Source organism: Homalodisca vitripennis, chromosome 3 (assembly GCF_021130785.1).
Source record: "Homalodisca vitripennis isolate AUS2020 chromosome 3, UT_GWSS_2.1, whole genome shotgun sequence".
Taxonomy (NCBI): Eukaryota; Metazoa; Arthropoda; class Insecta; order Hemiptera; family Cicadellidae; genus Homalodisca; species Homalodisca vitripennis.
Genome location: NC_060209.1, coordinates 124,091,637 through 124,118,192, shown reverse-complemented (window position 1 = coordinate 124,118,192; position 26,556 = coordinate 124,091,637). Strand labels below are relative to the sequence as shown.

General features: G+C 32.0%; 1 protein-coding gene across 6 annotated transcripts in view; it reads left to right on the top strand.

The window, feature by feature from the left end:
* The window catches only part of LOC124357493 (teneurin-m), a 374,495-nt gene that overhangs the window by 321,337 nt on the left and 26,602 nt on the right, over positions 1-26,556 (top strand). The window contains exons 3-15 of one of the 6 annotated variants that reach the window (XM_046809343.1): positions 2,067-2,231; positions 4,061-4,145; positions 10,966-11,168; positions 11,538-11,702; positions 13,206-13,625; positions 15,573-15,847; positions 16,038-16,254; positions 17,064-17,258; positions 18,797-19,006; positions 22,970-23,078; positions 23,792-24,018; positions 24,272-24,479; positions 25,583-25,609. In XM_046809343.1, coding sequence (XP_046665299.1) covers positions 2,067-2,231; positions 4,061-4,145; positions 10,966-11,168; positions 11,538-11,702; positions 13,206-13,625; positions 15,573-15,847; positions 16,038-16,254; positions 17,064-17,258; positions 18,797-19,006; positions 22,970-23,078; positions 23,792-24,018; positions 24,272-24,479; positions 25,583-25,609 — 2,506 coding nt within the window. Of the gene's footprint in view, positions 1-2,066; positions 2,232-4,060; positions 4,146-10,965; positions 11,169-11,537; positions 13,626-15,572; positions 15,848-16,037; positions 16,255-17,063; positions 17,259-18,796; positions 19,007-22,969; positions 23,079-23,791; positions 24,019-24,271; positions 24,480-25,582; positions 25,610-26,556 lie in introns of all 6 variants that reach the window. The other 5 variants (XM_046809341.1, XM_046809344.1, XM_046809340.1 and 2 more) reach the window with 5 other exon arrangements.

The window sequence follows — 26,556 nt, the reverse complement described above, 5'->3', positions numbered from 1 at the left end:
CAACATCGAGTTATATGATGGTGGTGCCATGGGGTTTAACTGAGCCTTAGGAAACATTTTTACATTGGTCTTGTGGGTAATCATGAAGGCAACGAGAAAATTTGAAAATAAATGAATAGGTAACACTCTGTACACTCATGTGAAATTTTAACGTGAAGTAGTAACAGATTTAGACAACGAAATGAGCTATAAACTTGAAACTTTGCATGCAACCCAGGGAAGTCTGCTACGCGTCACGTCCCTTGTTGTTATTTAAGGAGAGATCCATCCTGTTAGTTATAAGCAGTGAGCAGTGCATGTTCGCGTATGTTCGTGTTAGGTTTATTGATTAACGGTATAGTAGCCTGTTCCCCAGTAATAATTCACGCTAACTACCTCAGAATAATATTGGTCTTACTTCGCCGGGAACAACTTTTATGCCTCTTTTATAATTTTTAAATCAGGAAAAATCATGAGATTCGGTGATTTCATCTATTAATCGTTTAATGAGTTTCTAAAACAGGCTTTAATCTTCATTATATTTAACGGCCAACACTATACAGCCAATAGCCGCTATTTCGATATGACATAAATGTTGACAACTCAACAGCTTGTAGTTCAGGAGTCGGGAGCCTATTTTCACTATATAAGTTTACAACTGTTTTTTTTTATCTGTATAATTCTTTCCAAAGAAAAAAAATCAATCATTAGCCGCGCTAATATTTTTTGGTTGTCGAAATGGGAGAGTATCGAATTGGTTAAAAGTTGATCATATTATATTTGTCCTAGCCTAAATACAAGGGAAACCGACCGTCAGATACCTAAATAATAGTTATATCCGTGTTAGCTAACGATATACAGACCGACTATTTGGTGGTGAGCATTTTTATATGGTTGGCCTACGGTTGTTTTAATACTTTGCCACTAAGATAATGCTTTCGGGCCCTGAACTATTATTATTTAAGTATATTCTAATAGGATTTCTACAACTTCATCGACATAGCGTATTCGTTCTGTTGCTGATATAAACTGTTTCGATGTGCTAAACAAGAGTTCCACAGCTGTTTTGTTGAGCATTTCGCTTTTATCACGACTACGCACTCGTTTAATATAACTTGTGTTGTGTATTATGTATCTATCTGGCTCTGTTGTCTCTTGTGTAAAACAGTTGTCGTGTTTGTTTTGTGCTGTTTTTCTTTTTTGTCTATATCGTACTACGATATTCTAGGTTTTTACAATATATCTTCTCTAACACTTTTCGGTTCATAAAAACATCTGTTCTGTCTGATTCAGCAGCTGTTTTCGCTCTGTTTAACAAAACCTGTTGGTGTGAAATCAGCTGATTTCCACTGCCGCTGCCGTAACGATCGCGTTGCGCCAAGTCAGCTGATCTGAGTAATCAATAGGGCTGTGGACTGCGGACAATACTTCATTAGGACGATTTGATTTGTCGGCCATTATGCACTAACTGCCCTCAACGGGTGAAATGAGGGGGCGCAATCAGTGCTGACTTTTGACTCGTTTTTAGCGTTGTGTTCGTTATCAGACTGTTACCAATCAAACCATTTTTTTCTCTCTAGACAATAAACACAGCCAATTTTACTTAATCTATATTATTTATTAAAACTCTATCCATTGTTCCGATCTGTGATTTGCGCTACAGCTATAGAGATCACATCAACTTGTTTACAATCTGTTTCGTTTATGTATATATATATATACATAAACATATGCGGAACAAACAACAAAACCATGTCATTTCATTAACCACAGTTACTGAATAGTTTAAAATAAATTCATCGTACGCCAAAAAATCACTATACTTGTTCACACAAAAATATAAAATAATAATATATGTGTGGACTACTTTGAGCTTACACTATTTTGATCCACGAATGTTGTTCTAATACTAACATTTACATGTTCGATTGCTTGGGAATGTAGTATTCTGATGTTTTATGTGATATTGGTGCTCATTTAGTAAAAGGGGAATTAGTTTAGAGTTGTAACCGTTAAAATGATGCATACTGTATGCTCTACACGATTAACGATAACAACTCTGCATGTAAACTGTTTGTTCTGTGCAGGATGCCTTGTAGACTCGCTGCCCCCCGATGTGCCGCCCCGTAATCCTACCATGAGTAGGTTGAACGGCAGAGTCTCCGGTCACCCGCACGACCGCGACAGGGACCCTGACTTTGAGCCATCCTGCGTCGTGCGGACCCCCTCAGGCAACGTCTACATCCCCGCAGGTGCGATCTTCATTCTACTTTATGTAGAGCTGACATTGGCTCACTCGGCTAAACTTGAAATTCTGCCCATCCACATAGTATAAAACCGTAGTACACGATGTTGACTCATACAGGACCAATGGCAGTCTCGGTTACACACACTGCAGTGTTCACACAGACACTGCCGCTGGTTCCATATGGTTACTTTTGCTTCTGAGATTGACCATATAAGAAATCTGATTTTAATTGTTATTTCTATATGTTATTGTCCTAAATCAGTTCCCTGAGTTTAATTTTTGTAATGTTTGGCGAAATTTTAGCATTTTAAAACTTTAAAGGACCAAAGTTTTCTCAGTGAGCATCCAAATTTCATGGTTCTAATATCATTCTTGTAACCATATGAACACTTTTAGAAATTGGGCAAAAAGTAAATTCTAGATTTTTCACAAACTTCACCCAACCTTTCATTCTGTAAGGGTGAAATACACTGATTAGCATTAAAAAATCTGTTCATAGCATAAAAATTGGGCAAAAAGTAAATTCTAGATTTTTCACAAACTTCACCCAACCTGTCATTCTGTAAGGGTGAAGATACACTGATTAGCATTAAAAAATCTGTTCATAGTATAGAAATTGGGCAAAAAGTAAATTCTAGATTTTTCACAAACTTCACCCAACCTGTCATTCTGTAAGGGTGAAGATACACTGATTAGCATTAAAAAATCTGTTTATAGCATTTAATGGTGTGCAGAATTTTACTCTTACATAGTGAATTAATTCAAAATTATTTAGCACCTTCCAAACGTAACCTCTACATTTTATACTTCCACACAGTACATCATGTGGCATTGTGTTATGAATAACAGTGACGTGAAATATAATTATGCAAATGTTTAGGATGTTTCATTGTGAAATTCAGTAATTTGTGATATTGTTGCATCTCTAATTAATTTTCATTGTGAAACAAACTATTTTGGAAGTGATTAATTTGTTTGAGTACACATGTTACTCCCACAACCCATAATATTGCTTAGCAAATCAATAGTAGCTTCAGTGAACGTTTGTAGGATAATGGTGCTTTATCATGCCATCTTTCATAGAATATATCAATGACAAAATATTGTCCTCAACATAGAGCTTAGAAATGTTGCTGCTACTGTTGCTAACAACTGTTTTACTGCTAACAAATGTTACTGTAACAATTTTTTTCTGATTAGAAGAAGTCTTGGTATCTTAAGCAATCACTTTCAATTTCTCCATTAAATTTAATACATATACTCGTATTACTATAAAATGTCACGTGTTTGCAAGCTGAATTTCACAATTAAGACACATAGTTAATTGTTAATTTATAATTAAATGAACCAAAGATACATATAGTTCTATTGTATTGTAAGTTTGAAAGTGACATATGCACATGAGAGCATTAAGTTTGGCAAGTTATTATTAATCATTCAAAAGGTAATGTTGAAAAATAAGCCATCCTATTGCATACAATGGCGGATTTATCCCTAGGTCTGGGCCTGCTGGCCATAAGCACAAACTACAAAACTAAAGCAAATTATAATTTGACTTGGGAAATTTTCATGATAAAAGCAAGAAATGATTTTCTCACTGTTTGTTTATTGTTTTCATGGTGGGCTGCAAATTATTTCATGCCCAGGGGCCCACGAAAGGGCAATTCGCCACTACATATATAACAGCATACTGAGTGCAAACACAACACTTGTATATACGTAGTTTGTACTGTTGTGGGTATTGCTTGTAGTAGTTACAGTATGGACCTAGGTGAGATATCAGTTAAACTTTCCCATATTTTGTGTAAGTTCTGATGCTGACTGGTGTTCTAGATGCTCATAAAGGGACCCTCGACTACAAATCAAATTCTTCTTGTAGTAGTCCTTCCAAAGTGGATATCCAGAAGAACTCTGAAAGGTGAGTTCTTATTGCTGACCACCACAATTGCCTACATTATTATGTAGAACACATTCAGCATGTTGCATCCATTTTTATGATTGTTGCCATGAAAAATTTAAGGGGCGGTTTGAAAATATAAAATATAGGGAATAAAAACAACTGGTTGTTTGTGCAACTTCCAAGATTTGCCCTCATGACTACAGAAGTTGCTGCAAGTGTTTTTCACTGTATTCAAATTTAATAAAATCTTTTCCCCATGTTCCCCACCTCACCCTTAAAACCTAGTCCAAAATAAATAGAAATAACTTACTATTCAAGATAGTTTTATTTCTACAATATATATATATATATATATATATATATATATATATATATATATATATATATATTATTTTTAATAGATATGTAGGTTTACAACTAACTTATTATCTTACCAGATTTATAATTATTACTTAGACAGCTTAGACAGTAAACTCACACTATTTTATGTTAATGCTGGTTAACTTATGTCTAAATGCTTAAATACAATATTCACTGCCTAACCCTGTCAGTGCATTTACTAATTGTGAGTTTAAAATCTGTCAGTTTATGCTTATATGTCAACATAAGAAGTTGGGCTTAGTTATATAAATTAGTTACTGTATGTACTGACCATTATGTCAAAAAGTGTTAGTATTTCTTTTTACTATAGTTCTCTTTGCCATTAAACAACCATTGTTTTAGAGTGATTTGTCCATGTCCTATTCACTGAAAATGTCATTATATTTATTTCTAAGCTAAATATAAACTGTCACTAGTTCAAAACTATATTGTTGTTCAATGTATTGAGACAATGCAGTATCAGTTATTTAATTTAGACATATTTTGCATATATACTTAAAATATTGTAGAAACTTCAGTAACACATTCATTCAAAGTCAGAAGACATTTAACTATAAACCAGTACAAAAAAGAAGTTATTATGATTTCTTTGAATAATTTACAATAGTGTGTTTAAAATGTATTCAATTGAATATAAATATTTTACAGCTCTGAAATACAAAGGTTGTACTCATGTAACATACAGGTAGCTCTATTTATTTCATTACATGTTTTGTAACCTATGTACAGGATGTAAAGTTGTAAATGCTCTTGTATGTAACACAACATTTTTACAAGCCTTTATAACACATTATTGACAACAACAAAGCCTAATGATAGTCAGCGCTAGAATATAACATATTACAATGAAATCTTTAATAAAGCCCATTGTATTAGTGATATGTTCATCTTAATTATCTGGAAATATTTATGAGTAATTTATTGATTGATCTGTTATAGTGTAGGATGAAACTTAATCTTCTTTCTGTTGACAAGCCAATGTACAGTGTATTATTATTACTATATCAAAAATTACAAATTAATATACACTAATTTAGCAAGAAATATTAATTGAACTAACTATCATAAGACACAGTATGTATTTTATGCAAATGGTTGTCTCATCAATATTTATGGGCTTCATGAATATGTTGATTCAAATTCCCTGCAAAGTGTACAGAATCAAAGAGAGTGAAAACTGAAAAGTTACAAATTGAATATGAGATTGAAAGGCTTTTTGATCTCACAGGTGTAATAATGGTATTATTTAACAATTTATTAAAGAGAATCTTGTTTTATTAAAACTCCCCTCTGCACAAATTTTTAACCTTGTATTGTGGAAGTTAATACTCTGAATCTTTTTAATTTGAAATGTCTGTTTTTGCAACATATGTTCTTTTTATACTCTTTACTAAATACATAAATTATTGTCGTTTGTGTTTAGCAAACATACCATCTCTTTGTGTAAGGTAGAACTTTGCGCTACTACTGTTTTCCCACTATTTTCTCTGTTTATTGTCTTTGTAGCAGAATTTTGCTAATTAGTACAGATATTGAAACAACTCCCTCTCATTTAGAATGCTAATTTTCAAAACATCCTATTGAACATTTTAGAGTACCTTTGTGAGTAAGTTAGGTTATAGTGTACATTACTGTTTGCATAATTAAATAGTTTTAAAATGATCAGGTAATTGTTGTATCAGAATGAAGAAAACAATTTCTAAACAGCAATCTATCATATAAGTAAAGTTGCAAAGAATATAACTTATATGATCATAAAAACTTAAAGTCCCAGCTACATCACATGGCTAGGTTTGTTGATCAATAGTTGTCACGATAAAAGTTAAGTGAGGGCCAGTGATTGATAACTTGTTATTAGTTGTACATGCTTCCTAGACATCACTGATTACACGTTACTCTATTATTATTGGTCCCAGTAGCAAGCCACAAACCACATGTAACATTCAAGAATGAGTAATCCTTACCACAGGCTTCCCTATCATAAATCACCCATGTGTAAGCCTATGGAGTTGGTCCTTGTATTCATCCACCAGGCAATGAGTAAGCGTGAGCATAAAGCATGAGTGTGCTGCACGCGACGACAAGTTCTGTCAGGTTGGCAACTCTGCATGTGGAGCTCATTACTGTTATTAATCAGTAGTTTGTAAACACAGGCAACACTAACAGTGCATGCTAGACTCTCAAATACCACCCACTTTAGGTATTTTTTGACTGATATAATTGAGTTTCAGATCATATGAATAAAGTGTACAATACACATTTGCATTACAAAACTCCATCCTAGTAGATATCATACCTATCTTCCTACTGCAAACATCCTTATGACAGAATTTTTAAAAGATTTTTACAAGTCCATAACAATCTTTCCAGACCCAGGGACAAGAGTCGAAACAATCACCCTAAGAGTAATAATGAATAGTTATCAGTTTTACCTTGTTTACCAAAGTTCTGAGAAACTGATATACACAAGTGATTCATCAAAACCAAAATGATTTTGTAAATTGATTGAACCTAAAGGATATATTGGTACAATAATTTGTGGTTAGGTTATTTTAGGTGTTTAAGGTTATATGGAACAAAATCCTGAATCTAATATAAATGTAATCGATCAAAAAATATAGAAATATTAACATCAGCTAATTTTAAAATATATGCAAACATGATCTACGTATGGTATCATCCAGTCTTTACCCTTTTCAAATGTGATTTCTTCATATATCATTTGTTTCTTACAATGTTTTCATAACCAATTTATTGAGTCTGAGTTTTGTTTTGTTTTATTATGTGATGTTTCGAAGGTATATTTTGGAAAACTTAAATTAATTCTGAGAACAAGCAATTGTATAATAGTTCCACATATTATAGAAATTTTCGAGTATCTAAGTACACTCCTTCAGATAAGTATAAACTCTATAAATATTTAAAACAAATATGAAAGAAAAAGAAAGTGAGGAATTAAACAAGAAAACAAACATTATAAATAAATACATTATATATATGTATATATATATATATATATATATATTGTGTTTTTGCAATATTATCAGAAAGGACACAATAGTTATACTGATTAAGACCAAACTTGGTATAAGGAAAGTATACTTTGGAATAAGTTTGGGAAATACGCTCATAACTGATGATAAACAATGGGATGTTTCATCATTTAAAGACAAGATCATTTACATTTGGATGAAATTGTTATTCCAGCTAGCATACAATTTAGACAAAATCAGTCTGCCAAACACAGTTTTATGTGTCTTTAACCCAGGTGGCAGGTGTAAGAAAACCGTCAGACAATTACACACAAAAACTATAACTTGCCACTCTTCACACCATATAGTCAGTCTGTATACGATTAGCTGACTCTGATAAAACTTTTATTTAGATATCTGAGGGTTGGTTTTATGTTGTGAAAATAAAAAAATATTATGATCTGAGAAGGAATTATCTTAACCCTTATGATACCCTCCCATTTTTACATCAACCAAAACGTAGTTGACGATCAATCTCTTTCTCTAAGGAAATTTTCCTATTAATATCAAGAAAAACTGGGATGTGTGATTACACAATGCAAATTAGCTCTTGGATCATGGACTTGTGTTAAAACTAAAATCTATAATGAATTTCCAATCTAATTATTCAAACTTATAACTTCATATAGATGGCCTTCTTCCTACTGAGACAAATATGAATAAAACGTTTAATAAAAATTATGTTGGTCTGGGACAGAATCTGTTTAGATTGAGTCAGCTGTATTACAAATATGTTATTATATTATATTACATTACCAACATTATTTCCTCAGTTATATACTGTTAATGAAATAATATTTGAATAAAGGATATACTAAAGGACGTGAAAATTGTATGATTTATAATCAGCATAAAACGTCTGCAAACTCATCTCACTGCCAAATTACATTATTTAAATGCATCTTCCCCTCCCCTCCTTAAATCCAGCTGATTCTAGAATACCCATTAGCATTATGTGTCTGATATTTTCTAGCTGTCTAAGCAACATCTATTCCACTGTTTTGCATAATGGTCCATTTTTATTTGAGTAAATCTGGATGTGGGTGTGTATTATTACTGTGCCGCCATTTAAAATTACAGAAACACGTTAAAGTTTAAATTAGATTGCTTAATTGTTTATTAGTAACCATTAAAGTAATGAATGAGATAATTTATTCCTAAATGCAGTAAAGCATTACTTTAATGTCCGGATCTGAATAATTCATTCATAATTATAACTATGTGTATGCTTTATTTCTACTAATGAAATACTTCAATAATTTTCAATATGACTAAAATTGCATAAGTTTCAACTATACTTTCTTAGACAATGCTACAAACAGAAAGGTTTTATAATAGTATTAATGTTTATTTACAACAATAAAACCGCTTTGATGAATCCGAAACCAGGTGCAGTTTGTGTATTTATCTGAAGCTGTAGTCAAACAGATTTGTCATGCAGCTGATGAAACAGCTGATTTGCAAGTATTGTCAAACAAATCATTACAGGCAGCGTGAATCAACAGCAGTTAGGATGATTGACAAATAGTCTGTTAATAATTAACATCATTACATTAAATATTCTATTACGTGAACAATCAGATAAACAGAGGCTTAAAGTAAGTTTTGTTAATTAAACCAACCTAAACAATAAAGGTGTGTTAAAACATGAGGTGGACGCAACATCAGCATGATTTTGTTGCAGCTGTTTTAGTTACTATGTTATATTTAATTTTGTAGAAAAGTTACTTATTGGAAATTTAATTGGATCTTTTTTACCATATTTAAATGGTAAAATATATTTCATGTGATTTTTGCCAGTATCCAGATATGTTTGGACAGTATAATAATCTTACCTCTGCAGTGACCTTGTGTTATTGCAACTTGATGAATACCATAAAATTTATTTTAAGTATAGCAATGACTCATATGTATTTCAGATATATTTTACTATTAGTATTTGCTGCTATAAGCTTGTTAATTCTGTAACTTGTACCTTCAACAGAAATCTCTGTGAAAATATTTATTGTTTTATTTGGTTTTTGAGTTGCAAGAATAAAATTAGATTTAACTTTATTTGAGTTGTAAAATGCTATGGTCACAAGACATACAGTTATACATATTCTGAAACAATTTTATGTAGTGTCATTTGTTTAATTTATTTTTTATTTTTGTCACTTAATAACCTAGATACATCACAGCGCATGGTGACAAACTGAATTTGTTACCAGTAACTACATATGGGACCATCCAGTTACTATCCTGACTTAACTTACACTGTGCGTTGTGTCATGCACAACTTTTATCAATGCAATGACTGCTCTTGGTACCATCCAGTTATTATCCTGACTGTAACTTACACTGTCCATTGTGTCATGCAGAATTTGTTAACGATGACTGCACCTGTTAACGTGTGAGAGAATCACAAGAATATAAGTAAGAAGATAATTATGAAACATTGATTATCTCTTGAACTTTATCAATATTTCCTTTCCTCTTACTGCAGGCTACAATAAAACATAAAGTCTAATCCACCAATTTTTACTATTTCTCCAATTTTATCAAAACATAGATTTTTTTAATGTGTTGATTACAATGAAGTAAGGGAGATCATTTATAATAAATTGTGATACAATAGAGTAGATAGTGACAGATTCAGTTTGAATAAATGAGTTGGTTGTTGATGCACACAAACCAACTGTGACACATAAAGCCAATCAGATGATCAGTTGGTGATCAAACAGCGCTTCAAAGGTTGGACAGAAATTGCAGTTGACAACAGTTGAGTAAGCCTGGTCACTTTTTAATTGTCATGTTTTGCTGCAAAAATTTGTTGATTAAACCGTTACCAATCTTTTTTACTAACAAAGACGATAACAACTCATGTGATATATCCAGACTGCTATAGTATTCTATATGAAGTGATTTTAATAAAAATAATTAGGTGCATAGTGAATTTAAAAATTTTGAAAACAATGAACAATACAGAAAAAAAATAAGAACTAGAAAGTATTTGTAGATATTATTTTATTGTTGTCTTACTGTTCCAATAGACTGACATTCCCTTTCAAATCAATTATATTAGGGAGAGAAGAAGAACCTGAGTCCTGATTGAGTCTTGATGGGCAGTGATATGATGGTAGTTCTAAGTGTAAGCTGGTTTATTTGCAAAGATAACTGGATTTTGGAAATTTATTATCAATGTATACTACAAAAATAGAACACTACAATTGAGGATTTGAATGTGTGTCTCCTACCGGTGCCAAAAACCTTAACGTGTGAGAATCATACACAAAAATAAAAAATAAATAAATAAGGGGCAAAAAGAACAAGAAATGTGTCAGATTGAACTAATTGATAAATCCTAGATATACAGATCATTACTTTTTAATATTGTTATTTTGTAATTTTACATAATATTAATGTTTCTAAATGGTTGTTTCTAGATGTTCTCTGGGTTTTGGCCCTCCAGTTCCTGTTCTGCCAGTCAGGAATAACCTACGACGGCCCAATAGCAGTCATCACTTTGGCAGCCCACCTCGCTTCCAATTCCAGAAGAGCTTTGCGTCCAGATGCTCCTGGAAATGCACCGCAATTGTCTTCATTATTTTATCTTTAGTTCTTACAGCAGCTGTAACATATATGTCAAGTGAGTACGGTATTCCAATAGTATTAGTTCTTTATTTGTTCTTCTGAATCTTGAAAATTCTTTCTAGAAAAATGAATCAAAACAAATTAATTTAACTAAGTGTGTTCTCATTTTACATTAATTAGCAGAAAAATATCAGTCCGAAGCAGTCTGTAAGAGTTAACATTAAAAATTAAGTAATTGAATAGTCATAGTTGTGCACGAAAAACAGTTTATTTTATGTAATGTTTTTTGACCTCATAAAAACTTCAGATTTGTTGAACCACTTTTATTGAATTTTATAAATATTTCTATTCTAATAAAAGAATCCACAAGAAAACAACATTGATTGTTAATATATTTGTTTAAAATAGTTTCTTTCTTTTCCAGTGGCTAACTTACTACATTGGTCTTACCATGGTGGAACTCCTTGCTCAGTTTTAGTAGGAGAAGAAACAAGTGAATCAGCGGCCAAAGCTTCGGTGTCAGATGTTGGTAATAGAAATTATTCATCAGGGCGTCAGAGGCCTTCTCAGCCATCACAGAATACTGGAGGTATTTACGTTTTGGCCCCTTCACAGTCTCGGAAGCGTAGATCCTTGGACACACAGCATGACCCCATTCCCAGTGTAGTGAATGTTGAAATGCATGATTCCACCGTAGAGATCCTTTCAGAGCATGAGTCTACAGATTATGAAATTTCGTCTGCTTCTGTTTTGTCCTCACAAGTGACTAACACTGCTTACTCTGTCGGCCAAGAGAGCACTACTGCTCCTGTGTCTGATTCACAAGAAGCTACTAACACACCTGCTTCAACTTCAGGTACTATTTTTGATAAACACAAAGATGATTTTTCAACAACTGCGGAAACTTCAGAATCCTCAACTGAAATTATAACACTTGCACCCAAGAAACCAGCTCTTAAATCTATTGATTCCTCAATAGTGAAAGGGCCTAATCACAACTTTTACAAACAAAATATAATCAGGAGGATGCAAGACATGATATTGGCTGGTCATATGAGTGAATCAATTGAATTCAGTAATTTAAATAATATAAAAAGTGATGATTCAACATTTATTTCTTCTCGTGACGCATCATCATCTCACATTAGCATTCCATCTCTACCTTTTTTGAAGCAGCTTGAAAATAATAAAACAATACCAACCAAAGTAAAATTTGAAAACAACACTTACGACTTTCAATCAGACTCACCTGTACCACCATACATTTTTGGACAGAGTCCTTTACAACAATTAAGAAAAGTAGAAACCATTCTACATCCATTAACTGTGAAACAAATAAAAAAACAGAATAATGAAGAAAGATATAAGACTCATTTAGTTGGTTCTATTGTAAGAGCTGAAAAGTTACCTCAGAACAAAATTGTCCAAGTAGACACAGACTCTGGCTTCAAGTATGGTGAAGAAGAAGAGGATGATGTCGAAATTTTTAAACTTGAAAGTTTTGAAAAAGAAATACAAGAGGCCACTGATGAAGATTACTCAGAAACGAAGGAAGAATCAGAATCAAAATTGAAGAAGTTTTCTCCTTCAGAAGGCAGTAGCTTTAAAAATAGAACTTCATCTGAAAACAATATTACTACAGAAAACACAGTTCAAGCTTCTTCAAAATTTGAAACAACTGAGTCATCTACAGTACATCCTTCTATTGCACCTAACCCAAATGTGATTTCTCTAACTTTTCCCAATGACAATTTGCATGGTAGTGGAAACAGATTGTTTGTGAACGTCACAATAGCGACTAGTGACACCTCAAACAAAGCTTCTTCTTCCTCTGCTTTAAACCCTATTTACGTCCTGTCATTGTCTCTACCCACTGGGAACAACACTGGAGACATTAACATTCACCCTCCTGTAGTGCCAAATTTAGAGAACAAACTTTCCAGTGTTAAAACTGACAATTTTAAGGCAGCAACATTAATACCTGGCTTTATTAACCGTGGTGGAGAATGCCAGTGTTCCTGTCCGTGTCTCTCTAACCCAAATACTGAAGAAAAACATTCAGATATTGAAAGTCACATTAACATGTTTTCAGGCAATTCTTCAGAATCTGAAGAGTTGTTAACTGTTACTCAGGATTACAACAGTGATAATGAATCAACAAATGGGTTTTCTTCAGCAACAACAGAATACATTGAACCAAGCAGTACAGATATATCTGATGTTTATGGAACAGAATCCAGTACAATATTAGAACCTGATGCGACAACGACTGACAAAGTGGTGATGGATTTTTACACACCAGATACTTCTACAGAGGATTCAACAGATATTAACTTTAGTAGACTTTCAGATATTATTATCCCAACACCAGAAACTGTTAACCTAGAACCTGATACTGTAGAAAATGTAATTGAAGAAGACACTGAAGATCCTGAAAAGGTGTCTTCTACAGTAATTCCTCTTGAGTGTCCAAGGGTTACTCCTCAGCCTCCGACAGTTCTCATTTTGGAAGGTAAGACCTCATAGTAATATTTTTTGTTATGAGATGACCTGACTTAGTAGTTTTGATTCAACAAAGTTTTTATAATTGTGTTGTCATTATTCTTTCTAAATAATATTTATTAACTATTATTTAGAAGCAATTGTGTGTATTTTAGTAATTTTGATCAAGTTATTCTTAATAACTAAGTTTACATAACACATAACAATAAAATAAAATGGCTAAGATTCGTTGAATCATAGATAGTTAGTTTTGCATGCTTAGAAAATATAGTAATCACTAAACCTTGTTCTTAATTCTTAATTGTATTGCAGTTATAGTGTGAAGCTTTTGATGTTAGAGCTTTATTAATTTTTTGCACTACTACTAATGGGGAATTTATAGAAAGTGCAATTGGTAAACTTGGGAGCTTTGGTTTTGGTAGTTTGTTGTGGAGCTTCTGCATTTATATCACAATGCTTTAAGACCTCTTCTCAAACCTAGTTCTTCAAATCAGTAACTGATTAAAAATAATTTCTTATATTGTGTATTGTGAAAACATAAACTTGCTCATATTAAAGTTTAAATACCTTTTCTGACACTAAAAATATGTTATGTAAGGCATTCATCTTATTATTCCGTTTTGTGATGTTATTCTTTCAATGTTAATTAAAGTTTAGTCCACACAGATGTTGTTACCACCATAAGGACTAAAAAATGCTGTTCCTCAATTTTGGCAACCATTATCTTGAAACAAACATATTACAGCAAAATTAATTTCACACACTGAATGAATTATTGAAAACTTGGTTCAATTTCAGAATTATTGGATTTGTTCTATTGTTTTACAGCCAATATATTATTCTAGATTTTTTTATTTAAGATTAGCCTTCTTTCCATCTTATGATATTTTAGAAAAACTATAACTAAAAATTATTTTTTATAGAATTCAATTACTATTAAATATTTGTAATTTTTACTCTACATGGTTGTGATATACCATCATGCATACATATGAAGTATACATTTCAAAGTTTTGAAATGCATCATTATCCACTCATAAAAATTAGTAAAACTTTTTTCTGGCATTCTTAATGCAAAAACTATCAAAAATTACATAAAATCTGTTTTACAATGAATTTTAGCTGATATAAGTTTTGTACAAATGTGATAATATGATTAAAATTAAATAAAATCATACAAATTCAAGCATTCAGAATGTCCAATCACAGAGGTAAGTCGATAGGACTTATTTGAACTAAGGTGCAGCCAGTTATCATGCTGTCAAGCTTATATTAGCAGTCGTAATATACATAAACCTACATTTTTAAAATGAAATTTATTCTTTCTGTTTTGCATTTATATATTTTTTCAAACCACTATAAAACACTCAAAAACAAATTTGTAGCCCAAAATGTAATATTTGCCTTCTAAATTTTCATAATTGTATGGAAACCATTCTTAAATCTCTTATTGTTGCGAGATTTTTTTAAATATTTCTCATAGCTCTCTGTGAGAATAATCCTCCAGCCAATACTCACAAGGTCCAATATGAAAATGAAAATAGAATCATTGAAAAATCTTTCGTCTACTAGAAGGTACTTATATACTTTGTAAGGTAAGTTGCCTATAATAGAAAAAGTAATTATTAGAAATTAATTGCTCTAAACCCTTATTTATTCATTCAAACTAACAAAATTAATGTATTTAATGAAATCAATTTTATTTATTATAACATATTTATTATAATATAACAAAATGTTAAAATATTATTGCTTTGAGAATTTACAGAACATTTATACAATACAATTTTTGTCATACATTATTTATACATTTTCAATAACACTTTCTTACATTTGAAATTTGAAAGTAATTTAGTGAAATAAATTACCAAATCAATCACTCATTACCTGAAGGTTGGATTTTATTTAACAGCATTACATTTGATTCCGTTCTAATATTTTATTAACTGGATTTCAGGAGGCAAACTTCCAGCTAGATCTTTCCCTCCAGACGGAACAACGTTTTCTCAGATAACCTTGGGCCAGAAGTTAAACAACGAAATCGCTCCATATGGATATTGGAATATGCAGTTTTACCAGTCAGAGTCTGCATATATCAAGTTTGACTACAGCATCCCCAGGGGCGCCAGCATCGCAGTGTATATTAGGCGTAATGCACTGCCAACCCACACGCAATACAACATCCTAGAAGTCCTTAGTGGCTTCAAGGCTAGGCAGACGAGGGCTTCACATGTAAGTCTTCTCAGGATGCAATCAGTAATCATAACACAATAAATACTGTTTTTAAATTATCACTTATAATTATACATAAGCGTAGGATAAACAATGTGTACACAATACAAAATACTGTGATTTTTCTCTAACCATATAAAAAAATGAACATTTGAATAACTTATCATCATGTATTGGCTCTCTGCTGCAGTCGTTGGTGAAGAAAGAAGTGACACACTTCCTGGAGCCTGGCCACTGGTTCCTGTCTTTGTACAATGATGACGGTGACGCCCAGGAGGTGGCATTCCAAGCTTCCATCTCTGAGGACATGACCCAGAACTGCCCAGGAGGCTGCAGTGGAAAGGGAGAGTGCCTTATGGGACACTGCCAATGTAATCCTGGCTTTGGCGGAGAAGACTGTAGCGAGAGTAAGACAATTTTAGTACTCCTTATGATTCTAATGGAACTAACCATAGTGAAAGAACAAATAAAAATTAATTCTTAACCAATTAATATACTTTGATGGGTCTAAAGTAATGTTCTGTTTCGCTGATAGATTTCCAGCACTTGTCATGTGAGTTAAAAATTGGTTTCCCTTATAATTATTTGACAGTTAATTGTTCTGAACATTTGGAAATAATTTTTTTTTTTAACAGATAAAATAGCGGTTTTAGTAGGCTTTGACCTAAACTTTATGATTTGAATTGAAATAAATAATAAATTACAAGTAATACAAAAACTATTAGTTAAGCTTGGTTATCAATTAATTGCTAAATAATTATTAATTATTCCTGATTCGCTTAAAACGTACTTATACACATATTTTGTATCTATCAAACAATATTTCCTGAAAGTTACATGAAACTAACAGCTGAAATGAATAGCGTGAAGTTTCCATTCACTGCTGATCTGTACTAAATGATTTTGTCTACTGGTAATGGTGCTTGGTGCACTAATGTATCTGCTGCAATCAACGTGTTGATATGTGCAAACAGAAATAGGATTTATTTCCTAGGTTGTTTTGAGTGGTATTGTAACCAGTAGTTGAATGGGTTAACTACACATTACTAATTCACCAGATTTCAAGTTGTGGGTAAATAATAAGAGTCATCTTCTATAAAGCATAATTACTCCTCGTAAGCCAACTGGCATATGAGAGCTGGATTTTTCAGAGTTGACTTTATACGACATATCGACTGAGCTCTCTGACTAAATGCTTTATGTAATGTCATGGCAGGTGTGTGCCCTGTGCTGTGCAGCCAGCGAGGGGAGTACATCAATGGTGAGTGCCAGTGTAACCCTGGGTGGAAAGGGAAGGAATGCAGCCTACGACATGACGAGTGTGAGGTCCCAGACTGCAATGGCCATGGTCATTGTTCTAATGGGAAGTGTGCTTGTGCTAGAGGCTTCAAGGGCAAATTTTGTGAGGAAGGTAAGTTTCTTAAGTATATTTTAAAATTTCAAAAAGCTTCGAAATACTTTAACTCAATAGTTTTATTTGTTAACATTGAATGAAATTAATGATAAAAACACTTGTTATAACTATAAAAAGTTATACACAAATAAAAAAAATTGCAGTTAAGTCAAAGTGTTTTAATCGTTGATTCCTTGTCTGTATGTAACTGTCAATGGGAAACATAATGTATTTGATGTATTGGGGGATTATCTTTCAATATATTGTTAAAAGACCAATTGATATCAGATACCTATTTTAGTATCAGAATTTCTAAATACTACTTATTATTTTTAGTTATTTCTTAAATAATTGTGTACTGGAAAATTAATAAAAATAAAATTTTTTTGTGATATTTTAGTTTGTGAATCAATAACAGAATAGTAACAGGCAGGTCTATTGCGTTCGATTGACAAATAATGTCTGTTCCAACCGAACCAGGCGATGACATTTATAACTCCAGTCTCTGTCGGCTCGATCAAATTCCTCTTATTGGCACTCACAGCTTAGTCATTCAGTTTTCATTACATTGAATTCCATTCCTTACAGTGAAAAATGGGTTTAATACTCCATTTTGCAGCAAATTCCACGCACTGGAGATGTGACACATGGTAACCTTTTCTGGTGTTTGTTGTCATTAATTAACTATCGTATCATATATTATGTAAACAAATAAACATTATAAAACTTTACCTACTTCTGTGATTGTTCTGAAAGGTATTAAAAACAAACATAGTTATGAGTACCATCCCACATTATATTATAAAACAATATTTAAGCTGAAATTTAATAGGTTTAACTAATGTTATTAAAGCAATATTTCCATGATAAATCATTTGTGATCCAGTAAATTATATTAGAATGAATTAACCCTGTTTAGTCCATTACTTAAACAAAACATTTTAAATCAAATGCCTATCACATTGATACATTTAGCCTCACTAAAAACGTTCAGTAATTACTAATTTGCAAGTTTTATTGTCACTTAAACCTAATATTTAAAATGAGAACATACTGATTTGTGTGATGAAGGTCAGATCATGAATTTAAAGTTGTGCTCCAACCAAGCAATTTTTTTTAATTAATGGCCAACATGTTGCCCAAGTTGTAAATCACATATTTAAGAAAATGTACTAAACAGAAAAGTTACTCTTTAACAGTTAGATGAAACCTCCCATTGACAAGTAGGCACTTTTCAGGATTTTTCTTCGTGTCATAACATTCTCTACAACTTTTCACCATATTTTCTATATCTTTGTCAATCTAGTGTTGAACCTGCGCTTCACTGGCAGTATTACACAGTTGAAAATGGTAAGCGCGGTATTGGTTAATCAGTGACTATTGTCATTTAATAAAAAACTATTAAGTATACTTTTATAACTTGATAATACCTTACCGCAAAAAGCAATAGCCTTCAGGAGACTTGTTAGGATTTTCAAACTAGCTATTCTTCAAATCTTTTTAATTTATTCAAGTGAATATACAGTTAGTAATGACTAATGTCTGCAATGTCACAGTGGACTGTCCACATCCTACATGCTCTGGACACGGGTTTTGTGCTGACGGAACTTGCCTGTGCAAGAAGGGCTGGAAGGGAGCGGACTGCAGTGAGACAGATAACGAGGCGCTCCAGTGTCTACCTGACTGCTCGGGACATGGTGCCTTCGACTTGGAGACCCAGACATGTCAGTGCGAGCCCATGTGGTCGGGCGACGACTGCTCCAGAGGTGAGAGGAGAAAACATTTCATAGGTACGCACCCTGAGGGCAGGGCTGCCTTATGTTAGGGTTCTAGCCACAGTTTTTCCTTTGGCTCCAAAACATTGACTAAGTGTTGGCACTCTGAAAATTTATGGATTCACTGTGTTTTTTCCACAAAATGAGTTTTAAAGGTACAATCATATTCACAAAATTGAGCATTACAGTGGCATTCAAATAATATTCAAAATATCTACCTAAGCTCAAAAGAGTAGCACAAATAAATATATTTTTTGACAGTCGTAAGTTTAGTCAAAGTAATGAAGTTAAATTTGTATCGTGTTACTAGCAGTTTCCCAACTTTGCATATATTTTCATTTTGAAGAATAGGGACACTATGGGCATATTCTTTTTAAATGGCAATTCAATCAATCCTGAGATAAGTGATAGTCACTGAAAGATATTCAAATCTCTTGATCCATTTTAGATATAAATTTATAAATGGGGTCCTGAAATCGGAAAGTGAAACTGTTCTCTATAAGTGTGTTTGAATTTTTTTTGAATTTCTCACAATATTTCATGACAACTGAACTAATTTAGGCTGAGTGGGGAAATCCTATGTCTAAAGGGAGACTGAGGTCGAAGTCCTTAGCTTTTCAGCTAACACACTTATGATGTAATGAATGATGGCATTTTACTATAATTGATTTTTAAGAATAAACAAATGCAGACAAAGAAAAGCTTCTTCATGTAATATAACATTTATAAAGAGTCAGGTAAAGTGTCATCAACTTTGACAGATGATTAACAACAAACATTTGCTATCATCTGTTTAAATGTATGTAAATGATTATTCTTCACATAGGCAGATGATTTAAAACACATTATTAACTTCTGATTAAGCTAAGTCCATAAATATAATGAATAAAAGAAGTTTTCAAGACCAGTGGAGCATAGCCCGGAGATATTTTCAAAATAGGAATAGGCCTACTATGTTAACCAGGGACCCTAAGAATTTTCATGTTAAATTTTAAAACAATCGACCTAGTAGTTATACGTGTTTCAGGAACACAAACACAGAGAGACACCATTAGATTTGTATAGGTATAAAATTATAGATAAAAGGGTAATATTGAATTAACACTCTGATTATCAATCACAGTACAATGTTGTTATTATGATGGCTGTATCTGAACATGGTTTGCTTCTGTGACATCTGTAAGGATATATATATTACAATTTATTACTATAATCTGCAGTACTATTACTTCAGTGTGTTTTATTATTATAGCTTAGAAGCTTTTTCTGTGCATAGCTTGTTTTTGTTAGTTCAGCCAATGTACATAAAAAAACTCCAGTAACATTATTTTGCAAAAGGTATTGACAATTGCAAAATGCACATGAAAATTGTTAAATTATCATAAACATATTTTGAATACTTTATTATAAATCCTGTTTCATAAATTATGTTTCTTGTAAATTGTATATTCTAGCATTTTGACAGAATGAAATAATTTTTTAATCAGTATAAACTAGAAAGGTCAGAGACTTAACCCCTTTTAGTTCTGTATTAATGTTAAATATATTTTATAAATACATTTTTAAATCATAAAAAGTTGTAACTGTTGTAAAATTTTACTTAGAATAAAACCCTACTTTTATGAAATATTTTATTGTAAAATGAGTATACCAGTGTATTGTTTCACATAAATGTTATTATAAAAATCTGTTATTACAAAATTACTACATAATTTTAAAAACGATTTGACATTGAACAATTGTTTCTATATTTTAATTGCTTGCTTCTATTTTGCCTCATTGGCTTATAAATTAAATATTCTAACACAAACTTTTTATAATTGCTCATATAAATAAAATGGATGATTTCTTAATTTATGAAGGGACAAATTTAAAAATTAATTGTGAACTATATGCAATACAGACGCAAAAGAGTACAAAAACAAATTTCAAAGCAATCTTAACAACTAATACAAAGAAAATTGAAATTTTGAAACAGAAAATACACATAGATTAGAACTTTTTTGGAACTTTTCTCAGGTTTTATTTATAATGCGATCTTCAAAAGTCCTCTCCAAATATTTGTAAAAATACTCTCTTTGGTATGAACCCAAGGCTCAGTAATATATTGAGAAGATTTCAATTATTACATATATTATCTAGTATGGTCTTGAACATCTAGTTAGCCAACTGATAATAATATAAATGATTGTAGCTTTAGTCATAGGATTGTATATTACTAATTCTTGACCGTACAAAATACTTTTTGACAATTATGTAGAGAGATATTATACATCGCTTATTTATTGTATGTTTTATAGAAACCATTTCAAGTATTTAATTACAACTGTCTTTTGCTTATAAAATAAACAAAAAATTGTTCATCATAATGAAATAAATGTTTAATATATTTTTGGTAGATATAGAAGAGATTCACCAAATAAAATATTGTAATAATCTTTTGACAAAAATAAATGCAATGGAATGTTGGTTACTATATTGACGTATTGGTTAATAGGTTCACGTATTTAATTAATATTTGTAATTTTATAAAAAATGTAGTGGAAAAAGAAATTATTGTAAGCACTACTGATAAAATTATTCTAATAAGCTTTAAGCACAAATAAAATAGAATGGAGTGGGACTGTAACTAGGGTTGTGTAGAGTAATTATCCGACGTGGATATTCGCTCGTCCTCCGCCCGTGATGTATGTATGGAGGATAATGGAAGCTCTCAGCTCTAAAGTCAATTAATCACTCCATTCTTGTGACCACTCAACCTTGCTTCTCTCCTCCGCTTTGCCGCCATTTTACTAATTACTTCTTCACCACTCCAAGAGGAACACATCCTTGACCTGGGAACTCCCATGTGGATGAGACATGTCAGGATAATAATGAAATTACATTTGCAAATGCATTTTTTGTTGATGCTTTTTGTATCTCTTTTGAAGTTTTCCCAATTTAAATCAGAATATTTTAGTTTGTTTATTTACCTGTAAACGTACATAGTTGTTTACTAAAGTGGTAACATTATAAATACAATCTTGTTTTTTAAAGATCGTATAACATTCAGACATTTAACATAAACCATTTCTTATTAAATTAAATAGATGGATTGTAATTAAATTCTATATCTTTTGTAAAAATGTTTATGATGTACTCCCAAATTTTTGAATCAACAACAAAATTGATTTTCAAGTGAACTTTAAGTTTGGTTAAACTGTGTCATATTGATGCCCTGGAGCAAAGCTGCAGGTGGATAGGGAGTGGGAGGAAGCTCATCACTAGGGGCTATCATGTGTGACAAATGCAATTACTGGAAAAGGGTCCAAGGATTCACCTCCCTCTTCCAGTCGGGATCCACTTAGATAAGAATTAATTGCTTTTCTGATCAGATGAAGTCACCCTCTGATTGGTGGATGTCTAATTCTACCTGGCTTAGCACCACAAAGATTTTATCACAATGTGGAGTTTATACCAAATAAATCTTTTACCCAATTTTGAGTGCATGGTATTTATTATTAATAATTATTAAATTATATGTAATAGTCAGGAATAATTGTTGAACTGTTATTTACAAATAACACTTTAATAGTACAGTACAGTGCTCTGTAAAATTACATTAAAAAATATAACTTATTGATATTGTTTTAGAAGAATAGATCAATTATTTTTTTGATATTTAACATATTATTACAACATATACCACAATAAATTGTTTGACCTAACTGTTCAAGAACATAAAATATGGATCCTCATGAGAAATAACCCTCATACAATGAGGCCTATTTCTCCTCTTATATTAAATAGCTAAATTTTAATTTGACTAATATACAAGTTTTACAATAATAATTTTAAGGATGTTGTATTGTAAGATATAAAATCTATTCAGGGAACATGAAAGAGTGTTTAGTGGTGGGAATTTTATCGGTGGGAATTTTATCGGTGGGAATTTTAGCTGTTGTGTTGTGGCAGAACTGTGTGACCTCGACTGCGGTCTGCATGGACACTGTGTGGGCGATTCCTGTATGTGCAACCCTGGCTGGTCTGGGGAATACTGCAACCTCAAACAGTGTGATCAAAGGTCAGTCCAACTCTCACAGTAAGCCATCAACAATATCTTTACAGTGCAATAATTTTAAGTGACACATGTTTTGTTAACCAATGTGAAGGCATACACTATTCCTTTTAACTGTATTAATTTATTCATGATGGAACATTAAAGTTGCCTTCTTAGTTTTAAATTTCTTATTTTACTATTTATACGTTGTCACTTATGAATATTTGATTTTAATTTAAACAGTTTTGTTCATATTTATGTGCCATAAAGTTAGTATATACTGTACAAAAAATTAATTTTAAAGTTATAAAACAATAAAAATTGTTTTAACATGTACAGTCTTCTTCAAGATGACATGTATCATACATATACATTAAGTAATTTTGAAGTGTTATAAGTATATTAATTATTGTTGTACTACCCAATTTCTCTTTATTTCTGTGTGTTTATGTTTTTCATTGCTAATATTTTCATTCTTAATCTATTTAAACAAATTTTGCTTGTTGCATTTTATTTAATTACATATCTTAATTTGTTGTATTTGTTTTATCCAGTATTTAAAGCATTTAAATGATAAATTGAAAGTCTTGCTGTTCACAATCCATGTATGTACTTTTCAATTCCAAGTAATTGACTTCCAATGTAGTGTAATTTGAAAAGTATTATATTATATTTTATAAAAGAAAAACCAGTACTCGAGAAGTTTTATCCTATACAGAATGGTTAATGATCTGTAGGTGTAACGACCATGGCCAGTGCAAGAATGGAACTTGCCTGTGTGTGACGGGGTGGAATGGAAAGCACTGCACACAGGAGGGATGTCCCAACAGTTGCTCGGGCCATGGCCAATGTCGAGTCAACCAGGACAGTCAGTGGGAATGTCGCTGCTCAGAGGGCTGGGATGGAGCTGACTGCAATGTGCTTCTAGAGCAGAGCTGCAACGATGGCAGAGATAACGATAAAGGTAAGTGTTTGGATCTAAGTGAACAGTGACATCTATGAACACAAAGTCGGGTGAAAAATTAATTATAAATGGCCATTAGATCCAAATTAGTTGTTACTGTTCTCACAACCTTACAAAATGTAAATCCTTTAAAAAGCTATCAGAAAACAAAAGGAATTATTAAATAAGGTGTAGAATGAGGGCATCAGCTATTTGTAGTAGGTAATCATCCAAAGAGCTGAATCATGAAAATATCCACCATTATACCCAACAGATGGTCTAGCTGACTGTGAGGATCCTGAATGCTGCTCTCACCACCTGTGCCGCAGCAGTCAGCTGTGTGTGTCTGCCCCTAAGCCGATCGACATCCTTCTTCGTAAGCAACCACCTGCAATTACTGCATCTTTCTTCGAGAGGATGAAATTCCTTATTGAGGATGGCAGCCTACAAAACTATGCCAGACCAGAGACCTTCAATGAAAGGTAAACTTTGTCCTTTGTATTTTCAGAAAATCTACCCAGAATTTGACAAATTGATTCATTTGAAACATTTCAAACTTTTAAATTTAAGAACACTTTTAAATTCCAAAAAATATATGGAAAAGTATTGGTCAATCAAACTATACAGCCCTTACATTTTTAAATAAAAAATTAATACATCTGTATACAAATTGTTACAATAATTTTGTATTTAGTTGTCAACGACAAGCCAATATACTACTGATAAGCCAATGACCTACTCTTTTGCTTTTCTAAAACAGTCTTTATTGCTAGACTTAACTCGTATGAGAGAACTTTCAATAGTTTACCTAATGATACATTTCTCACTATTTGAAACATAATGTTTGCTAACTGTCTGATTAGGGATATTAAACTTTAAGTTGTTGATGTTAAATTGTATTGTTTATATAAATTATAATTTCCTTTTATAACTGTACTATTTTATAGAAATTTCCTTTGTTGTAATATCAATAACACCTAATAATAAAACCTATGTTCTATTCTATCTTAAATCAAGGACATTCACAAAAGTTTAGCAGTCCCATTACATGTTGAGATCTGTTGACTAACCCTTCTTGTTCTGTCCAAAGTGCCAGGACCTGCTTTGTTGTGCCCCATGTGAAACTCTCTCCCATCTCTGTGTGCTGTCGAATTTCCTGACGATCTGTCACAACTTTGAACCATCCTATTTTAAATACTATTTTAACCATTGCAACCTCTATTTGAGTCATTATAATATCTTGATGTTTTTATTGTAATCAATTGTTTAACCTGATAAATTTTCCTATTAATGTTTAAGCTCCATATAAAAACATTGGTAGCATCAAACAAATTCTTTTGCAATATAAGTACTTAATGTCTCCATTGTAAAAAGGATGTTCACAGTTGAGCAGATGTTGTCAGTGTGTTTCTATGTCTCAACACTATGTTAATTGTTGTTATTGCTGTTAAACGCTACATAAGTTAGAAGCGAATTGTTGGAGGCAGAAACAACCATTAATTTGGTAATTGTTGAAATAATGTAAAATTAAGGAAGGAAAGCTCGCGAATATTTCCTAACTGTGACATTTGCTTTCCGCTGCCAGTGTGTTCTGGAACCACTTCAACGCAAGGTAAGACGAGACCGTCGACAGTATTTACAGCGTCACGTGGCATTTATTCAGTTAGATTTTGATCAGTCTGGAGTATTTTGAAGTAGTTTTGAAGTTTTGTGTTTCTTGAATTTAGAGTGTTCCAATAAATAATTCAATTAATTAATTGGCCAGTTTTGCCTGAGTATGTATTTTAAACACTGATGACTTTACATCCAAACTAAATTAAAGCTACTCGCATGCTCTATGAAATTAATTTAAATGTTTAATGTCTACTTTTCAATAAAGAAAACAATTACCGTAGTTAATTTATGTAACATAACATTTTTATACCCCTTTTAATTGTGAGTTTGTAAGTACAATTCACACGATTGGTAAAGTCATCCATAAATATTATTTTATGTAACAGGTATTTTGACTAAATGAACTAATTTGATTTCTATTTCAAAAACAAAAATAAGACATACCACAAATGTAAAAGTATTGAAACTAAAACTGAAGAGCATGCTGTCAAAACTATGTAGGTTAAACTATTTTTGAACATCTATAACATATATATTTTGTTTGTTTAGTGTCAGTGAACGTACTGCATGCAACTGTGACACCCCTCCTTCCCCCACCTATCCCAAGTGTATCGTCACTTTTATGTTTGCTTCACAGTTCAACTTTTTGATTTTACATGTGTTTTTGCTAATTTGTGTCCTTTTCTTGTAGCATAAAGGGATAAAATTAATATTATACCTTCAAAATAAATGTTAGAAACTATGCAATTAGGTTTAAAATGTGGCACTGGAATGTTAGTATAATTATATCTGTATGTTATATATATAATTATGTTTTGTATTGTAATAGATTAGTACTATTTTGGATAGTAGATTAGTATATCAGGGGATGAAATATAAGTAAAACTATTGGTGTTGACGATGAACCTCAAAATCAATCACTTGAAATCAGGTTTTGAACTTCAC